Source organism: Orycteropus afer, unplaced genomic scaffold, assembly GCF_000298275.1.
Source record: "Orycteropus afer afer isolate SDZICR_OR568_19922 unplaced genomic scaffold, OryAfe1.0 scaffold00067, whole genome shotgun sequence".
NCBI lineage: Eukaryota > Metazoa > Chordata > Mammalia > Tubulidentata > Orycteropodidae > Orycteropus > Orycteropus afer.
The window spans coordinates 5,166,639-5,175,832 of record NW_006921654.1 but is presented as its reverse complement, the minus strand read 5'-3'; the positions used below and the strand labels follow the sequence as shown (position 1 = coordinate 5,175,832).

The following is a 9,194-nucleotide window of genomic DNA, read 5'->3' as shown; positions in this document are numbered from 1 at the left end:
TGCATTGTAAATTTTGGTCAATGACATGAGACAAAGTATATGTGAACTGCTGTATGAAAAGTGAATTTACTCTGTAAATCTTCACCCAAATCCTCCTAATTAAAAAAAAAAAAAAGAATATTCATACAATAAAACACTACACAGCAATGGGAATGAATGAACTTAACATATAACAGCAGGGATCAATCTCACAAAATATTACTGAATAATAGAAACCAGAGTGCATGATGGAATGCATATGGTATAATTCCATCCAAATGAAGTTCAAAATACATAAAAGTAGTCTATAGCGACAGAGTCTGAATAATGTTTGCTTTTTGGGGAAGTGATGGCTGTTGATTGGGAAGGGACAAAGGGAAACTTCTGGGATATTAGAAGTGTTTTATATCTTGATCTGGGTTTACATACGAATGTATATATTTGTTAACATGAATCTGGCAATACTCTTATTGTACTTTATTGTAGGAATATTGTTAATCTCTACTAATTTTTTAATTCCAGCTCTAACACTTATTAGCTGGATAATTTTAGGCAAGTTACTCAGCCTCTCTGTACCAGTATCTTCAACTGTAAAATGAGCTGTACATATTCAGTTGTGAAGACTGACTGAGGTAACGCATATTATTTCCCTGTCATAAGGCCTGGTATATAATAAGCCATCAGTAAACATTAACAATATATTGCTATTGTTGTTGTTTTTATTATTATTATTTATTCTCAGATTGACTCGAGCAAAGGAGATAATGCGCTCTTCTGTGCAAACAATTTGACTCATATATACCTTTATTACTGCATTTAAGTTGCATACTATATTGCAACTTGTTCTGGTTACCTAGTGCCGCTCTGACAAGAATATACCACAAATGGGATGGCATTAACAAATAGGAGTTGATTCTCTTACAGTTTGGAGGCTTTAAGTCCAAGTTCAAAGTGCCAGGCTCTAGGGGCTGGGTGAAAGCCCCTCAACCTTGGGGTCCAACTCTGCCTCCTGCTCCCCACCCACTGGAGCTACAGGTGTTTCTTCACTCAGACAGCCCTTGGCTGCTGAGGCTGAGAAGTCCCAAGGTTGACAAGTAAAAAGGCACAGTCCCGATGTTACCAAACCACACGGCAAGCCATTTAAGTCCATTGTAAGTCCCAAGGTTGGCAGAGCATAGCAGGCTGCTGAGCAACGACATGGCTACATGCAGGGTCCAAGCGTGCCATAGGCTAGAGACCATTCCCAAGGCTTCTCTTTATATACAGGAAGCAGACCACATTCCCAAAGGCAGCTACTCAGCTGCTTGTGGTAGATCCCACCATGGAGTTGACTGCCAGTCTAATCATGGGGAATACTACCACTCAACCAGGTCTAGCCAAGTTGACACACAAATATAACCATCAGACAAGTATTTAGGTACAGACTATATCTTTGTATTCTCCAGGACATATCATGCCTACCTCATAATAAGTACACAATAAATCTTTGACTTAAATCTTTAATTGAAACTAAAATGCATCACAATGGCAACACATTAGCTTACTGGATCAGCCTTAATCACTCAGCATGTGTCAAAGGGAACAAGATAATAATGGTAACAATAATCAAAATAATAAATGCCTAACACTTATTAAGTGTATTAGGCACAGTATTAAATGCTTTTCATGTACTATTTAACTTATCCTTCTTTACAAAAACCATAAAAATCCATTTGAAATCTGGAAAGGTGTGCATCAGAGTTATATCCTTTCACCACACTTATTCAATCTGTATGCTGAGCAAATAATCCAAGAAGCTGGACTATATGAAGAAGAACATGGCATTAGGATTGGAGGAAGAATTATTAACAAGATTATTGTGATATGCAGATGACATAAACTTGCTTGCTGAAAGTGAAGAAGACTTGAAGCACTTACTCATGAAAATCAGAGACTACGGCTTTTAGTATGGATTACACCTCAACATACCAAAAACCAAACTCACTACTATTGAGTTAATTCCGACTCATAGCGACCCCCTTTGGGTTTCCAAGGTGGCAAATCTTTACGGAAGTAGACTGCCCAGTCTTCCATCCACAGAGTAGCTGGTAGGTTTGAACTGCCAACCTTCTGGTTAGCAGTCAAATGCCTTAGGCACTACGCTACCAGAGCTCCCTCACCTCAACATAAGGAAGACAAAAATCCTTACAAGTGGACCAATAAAAGCAACATCACGATAAACAGAGAAAAGATTGAAGTTGTCAGAGATTTCATTTTACTTGGATCCACAGTCAGTGCCTATGGAAGCAGCAAGAAATCAGATGACATATTGCAATGGGCAAATCTGCTGCAAAAGACCTTCTTAAAGTGTTTAACGGCAAAGATGTCACTTTGAAACTAAAGTGTGCCTGACTCAAGCCATGGTATTTTCAATAGCCTTGTATACATGTAAAAGCTTGACAATGAATAAGGAAGATCAAAGAAGAATTGATGCATTTGAACTGTGTTGTTGGTGAAGAATAATTAAAATACTATGGACTTCCAGAAGAACAGAACAAATCTGTCTCGGAGGAAGTGCAGCTGCGATGCTCCTTAGAAGCAAGAATGGCCAGACTTTGTCTCACATACTTTGGTCATGTTGTCAGAATGGACTGGGCCCTGGAGAAGGATATCATGCTTGGTAAAGTAGAGGGGTCAGCAAAAAAGTCTGGAAGACTTCAACAAGATGGATTGACACAGTGAGTGTGATGATGGGCTCAAGCATAGCAAAGATTGTGAGGATGGTGCAGGACTTGGCAGTGTTTCCTTGTGTTGTACATAGGGTTGCTATGAGTCGGAGCCGACTGGTCAGCACCTATCAACAACATTTTTCCTGTCATTTTTATAAGGAAATTGAGGAGTAGGGTTAAGTAAGTTGCCTAAGGACATATGTCTAACAAATAAGAGAATTTAAAGATTCAAAGCCGAACTTTTAACTGATAGGCTACACTGCTTCCTGGAAACAGCATGTTTCATTGTTTTTGTTTTTTCTAAAGAAGGTCAAGAACACCTTAGTCAGCTTCATGCAGCACTGCTTTGGAGGATCCAGTGGGCCCTAGAACATAATGCAGAAACTGCTTCTGAAGGACAGGGAAGAGTTACCGGTATATTGTTTTTACTGATGACCAACCCTGAAATTTAGAAAATAAGGTTGAAATTACAGTACTCTTGTTAGCAGTCTAAAAGCTACACTTTCTCCAAATGAGCTCTTCTTCCCAAACACGACGTTCTAATAATCACCTTAATTACACAAATTACAAAGGAAAGAAAAAAAGGTTCAGCTGTTCAGCTGGTGTTAGATTCTGTTTCATTAGCCAAATCCTAATAGGGGATGGGTACAGTATAATCTTCTAGACTCTAACACAAAGACTCTAGCCTGATAATAATAATAATCTGCGAACACAATTCAGAATCGTATGAATTTTTTCTCTAACACAAAGACAGAAAACCCAGTATTACTACAGCAGACATATATAAATCTATGAATCAAAGAGAAAGAAAAAAATTAATAGATCTGGGGCAAAAGTACAGAGGTGACCTGTGTATGTTCATTTAAGGAACTGCAAAGTCAGAGGAATCCAGGGTGTAATTAGTGAGTCAGGATGGCTCACTGAAGGGCAGGGACAGGCAAGGAAAACTGTATTTGCATCAATCAGGTGAGTCTCTCTTACAACATGACTGATTTACACAGCCCCAAACATGGGCTTCTAGAGACGGAAATTGAGATTTCTGTGATATAATTTTCCACTTGGGATGTGGTTTGAAATTATAAATGTTAAATGATAAGAGAAAAGAGAAAGCAAAAAGGCACAATTTATAGAAACAAAGACTATACAAATTAATGCTCAACCAGAAAAACAAAAATCAATCAGTCCAACTAAATCCATTAACAATACAATTTAAGAAAACCTATTCTGCTGTGAGCCCTCCTCAATATTAAAATTGTAGTTCTAACAGCAGGGACGTAATATGGCTCTAGAAACTGAACCAAAAACTTTTTTTCCAACCAACATAGGAAATACAGAGTGCTAAGCAACTCGATCAAAAAATGGGCATCAACAGCAGATTCAGATAAAATTCCTATTCCCTTTAGGAACAGGCTAGAGAGAGGCAAATTCTAATACAGCCAGTCCCTGGGTTATGAACGTCTGACTTACGGACAACTCATACTTATCCTTTAATGTTACGTAAATTTGCCCTCACTTTGAAATGACTGATTCAACCCCTACTTACAACACATTCCTCACCACAATCACCTTCACTTGCCTCATGTGCACCTTTTAAATCACTGAAAAGACTTCCAGCCTTTTCTTGCACTAAAGGAAGGCTAAATAAGAGCCATTCCAACTTACCTACAAATTAAACTTACAAACTTAGGAACAGATCTCTCATTCACAACCTGGGTACTAGGAACAAATACATTCTTGTATATTAAGCATCAGAATCAAACGTGAATCCTCAAATTCAAAAATAAATCCATTCCCAGAGGGGTTCTTACTGATTGCTATGGTTTGAACAATGAATCCGGTACTAAAATAGAGCTAAAATTCTGTGCTAAAATAGAGTAACCAGTAGGTTACTAAGGTTTTCCCCAGACTCCATTGGTAGGTACAAAGGTTGGGTTTCAAAGAGTCATTATAGTAATGGCCAGAGAATACAGTACTCACCTAATGATGCAAAACATAGATTATAAATCAAGTTTGTGCCAGGTCAGAAAGGGCTCCAACCTTCTGATGGTGATGTCTGTACAGGTGGTAAATTAGAAGTGGTGTAATTTTCTTGTCCTCTACTTTGGAGAGAATTCCCATTAACAATCTGACTTGTTTAGCCTGGTACTCCTATATGCAATCCCTAGTCTTATTCTTTGTAAGAGTATAGAAAGGAAGTAACAGGTTTTTCTCTTCTCTTTTCCTTCTACTCTAGTTTGTCTCACACAACTCACCTGAACCGCTCCTCCCAGCATGACAGCTACCAGCCCCATACACATGCTCAGCGTCTGCGATTCCACAGTGCTCTCTGCCTGATGGGCCACACTTGCACATGCTCTCTGCAGAGTTGCTGCTACAAAGTCCACCACCTATCACAGAAACACAATTTAAAATCTGTGAGATGGAAAAAAAACTCAAAATTCTTCTTAAACCTTATGCCAACATCCTCCTCCTCGATATCTTGACACCAACAACCATCAAGAGCAACTGCTGCTATGTAGCAGGTATGAAGCTAAGAATTTTACATGCACAATCTCATGTAGTAATCATATAAATTCTATGAAGTAGATACTATTATCCTCATTTTCAGATGAAGAATATAAGTAAGACTTAAAGAGAGTATTTGCTCAAGGCCATACAGTTAGCAAATGAGAAACTCTATTTATATTTTCCTAAATGTTTTAATATAGTAATCTAACTTCCTTTACTCCTCATTGATTTTACCAGGAAATTAAAAATTAAAAAAGATTTATTACTTTCTAACATCTCAGATGGTCCTAGATTTGCTTTCTCTAAGGAGATTTCCACTTGGGGATTTTTCACAAATTTTGACTAATTCTAGTAAACAAAGGATGGGGGAGGACATGTTCAATTTTATCTAGAAGCCAATGTCCTCAAACAATCTGTACAAATGATCGAGAGTAATTTTTTAAGTATCAAATATTTTTAAAGGATTAACATTATTCATATACAAGATTTTACCTAGCATTTGGCTAACAACTAAGCTTTAAATGAAATTAATTTGGTCAGCATCATTTTAACTGTACTTGGATTAATCATCTTATGTAGAAACACCTTTGCATAAAAGACAGCACACACACACATGCATGCAAATTTAGGATTAATGGCTCAAAAGGGAGAAATCATTTTGAAAATGGGAAGGTTAAGATATGTACATAATAAGCCTCTAAATACCATGCAAGCTTGCATATTTAACTCTGAACAAATCACATGCTGTGCAAGAATCCTTATTACAAGCGTAAGTCAGGAAAATGGCTTGTTAACGCTTGTCTTTTGGAGCAAGACAGGAAACTAAAAAGGTTATTAAAAGTTCCACTTAACTGAAATGAGAAGTACTTGTTAAGACAATTTTCACGACCCTTTCTAGCCCTAAGACTTTATGGCTACTAGAAGTTAAGGATACTCATTTATTTCCTATAGAAATAACTCCATCTATGATCTTGGGCTACTACTTTGCCTCCAAAGAGTTTTCTACAGCATTCTTTATTTGAATGAAGATTCTCTTTCAGCACACGTACTGTTAAATTAATAAAACAGACTAATCTAACCTTCTGATTTTTTTCTAAGTTCCTCTCTACAATATATATAAAGTTCCAATACAAGTAGTATGATCTCATTTTTGTTAAGAAAGAAATCACCTGTGTTCGTATGTTTGTTTAAAGAAAAAAAAAAAGAGGGCACTGTTAACTGTGATGTGATGGTCGGCTTTTATTTATGAAGTACTTTTCTCCACAAAGGAGCTCTGGTGGTGCAGTGCCTAAGGCATTTGACTGCTAACCAGAAGGTTGGCGGTTCAAACCTACCAGCTGCTCTGTGAAAGGACAATGGGACAATCTACTTCCATAAAGATGTACTGCCTTGGAAACCTAATGGGGGTCACTATGAGTGGACATCAACTTGATGGTAGTGGATTTGAGTTTGGTTTGGGTTTTTCCCCACACTTTCTTCTTGTAACAACACAAGCACCATATCCCTATCTCATTTCAACAGCTCCTTCCCCATACTCATTTCATGTGATTTTGGTGGGGCTGCCAGCCAGCCACTCAGAGAGGAATGTGATGGACGCCAGTTCTAGAATTTATATATGTTGCACAGGAGAAGAGGCTTTTACTTTCTACTTAAAATTTTCTGTAAAGGTACATACTTTAAAGAGCTCAATATTCTTGAAAGCTTATAATAAAAATAACAATGTCCTACCCTATTTCTCCCCATCTGTTTCTACATCTGCTTCTGGCCCTACAAAGGCAACCATTTTTAATTATTTAGCAGTTTAATTTAATATTGACATTAAGCCATTTTCTATTTAGCAGGCACCATTCTAAACACATCACAATTTTTAACTCATTTAATCTTCATAATAATCCTATGGGGATGGATAAATCTGCTTCCAACATTCTGGCAAATGAGTAGAAAAAGAGGGCTAGAGGCCTCCATGTTGAATATGTAGACTTTAACTTAAGGCTCCTGTTGCGTTTGCCTCTCCCACTCCATCTCTCTCAAGAACAAACCTCCAGTGTTTTCCCAGGGAGGGGAAGAGGTTGTACCAATTTGAGGGAGAAATCAAGAAATCTACTGAAACTTGTAGAGCCTTTCAATCTGAATTATGCTCTATATTCAATTCCTTCTTTAAAGGAATTCTTTAATTTAAATCTTAAATTTAATTCTTGAGTTCTTCCATGGTTTTACATTAAGAAGTGACTTGTTTTTTTTGTTTGTTTGTTTTTTTTAATTTTCACAGCTTTATTGAGATATGGGGGCTTGCTTCTAGACTTCTTCCCATGCAGGCATATAGCTTTCCATATTCTCAAGCTGCTAAAAGAGCTACTACTATTTTCTGGTTTCCAAATTTAGTAACTCTTTTATTTACTGTCTCTTCTCTCCTACTGCATCGGTTGCTATAGTTTCTGGCTGGAGCAGATAAGCTCATGTGTTCAAACACCACCCTTAATCAAAAATCCCTACTTTTTCTATTATGTGCTTCTGGGATGTTAAAAAAACCAATTTTTTCCCACAATGAACACATACAACTTATGTTTAAAATAATTTTTTTTTAAAAATGTAACATTTTAAAAAGAAAATAAATAAAACCATACCATCTAGGACCACTTCTACTGTGCCAAACATACTGATTCAATTACAGAGGTGCACAAGGTGGCAGTTTTCTGAAAGGGCAGAAAAAAGGGAATCTTGTCCACTGTACTCATTTACAGTGATCTCCTTTTTGATCCCTTGTTCTAAGCATGATCCCCAACCTGGACCTCACCCCAAGGTATCTCAGTAGCTTCCTCCCTCCCTTCCTTCAAGTCTTTGTTCAATTGCTACTTTCTCTGTGGAGTTCTCTATGACCATAGGATTTACCACCCTTGCTTTACCTCCCCTTTCCTTGTATTATTTTTCTCCCCAGCACTTATCCCCATCTAACATACCATGTGTTTTACTTACTGACTATTGCCTCTCTCCCCCTACATGACTTCATGAGAACACAGATATGTGTCTGCTCTGTTCAGTGCTGTGTCTCTGGTACCCAGAAGCGTGGCACATGTAGTTCCATAATACATGTCTGTGGATTGAAAGAACTCAGGAGTCAGTGCAGGGTTTGGTATCAGTACACAGAACACTGTATACTTCATTCCTCTCTGCACATCTCACATACTAATATGTTGTTGTTGTTAGGTGCCATCAAGTAGGTTTCAACTCAGAGTGACGTTACTTACAACAGAACGAACAACTGTCCAATCCTGCACCATCCTCATAATCATTGCTATGTTTGAGCCCAACGTGTGCCCACTGTGTCAATCCATCTCACTGAGGGCCTGTGTCTTGTTCATTCACCCTCTGCTTTACCAAGCATGATGACCTTCTCCAGGACTAGTCCCTCCTGATAACAAAGTATGTGAGACAGTCTCACATCCTCACTTCTAAGGAGCAATCTATTTGTACTTCTTCCAACAGAGTTGTTCATTCTTCCAGCAGTCCATGATATATTCAATATTCTTCATCAACATAATTCACAGGCATCAATTCTTCTTTAGTCTTCATTATTCACTGTCTAGCTTTTGCATGCATATGAGCCCAATGAAAATACCATGGTTCAGGTCAGGCACACCTGAGTCCTTAAAGTGATACCTTTGATTTTTAACACTTTAAAGAGGTCACTTGCAGCAGATCTGCCCAATGCAATATGTCATTTGATCTCTTGACTAATACATCATCTCCCAACATACTTTAATATATCATTAATTTCTAACAGATAAGAAGTGTTTTCTTACTGGTTTGGTTTTATGTAAGTAGTATACCATGAGAACCCAATAAATATTCTTTAATATTTTCTAATATCTAGTCCATGTTCAGGAGCTCTGGTAGCATAATGGCTAAAGCACTTGACTGCTAACCAGAAGGCTGGCGGTTCAAACCCACCAGCCACTCCTCGGAAGGAAGGTTGGGCAATCCTACTTCCATAGTGATACT

General features: G+C 37.8%; 1 protein-coding gene across 1 annotated transcript in view; it reads right to left on the bottom strand.

Annotated features, from left to right (window-relative positions):
* TANGO6 (transport and golgi organization 6 homolog) overlaps positions 1 to 9,194 on the bottom strand; it is a 251,235-nt gene that overhangs the window by 175,947 nt on the left and 66,094 nt on the right. The window contains exon 12 of the mRNA XM_042780884.1: positions 4,940 to 5,074. Coding sequence (XP_042636818.1) covers positions 4,940 to 5,074 — 135 coding nt within the window. The remainder of the gene's footprint in view (positions 1 to 4,939; positions 5,075 to 9,194) is intronic.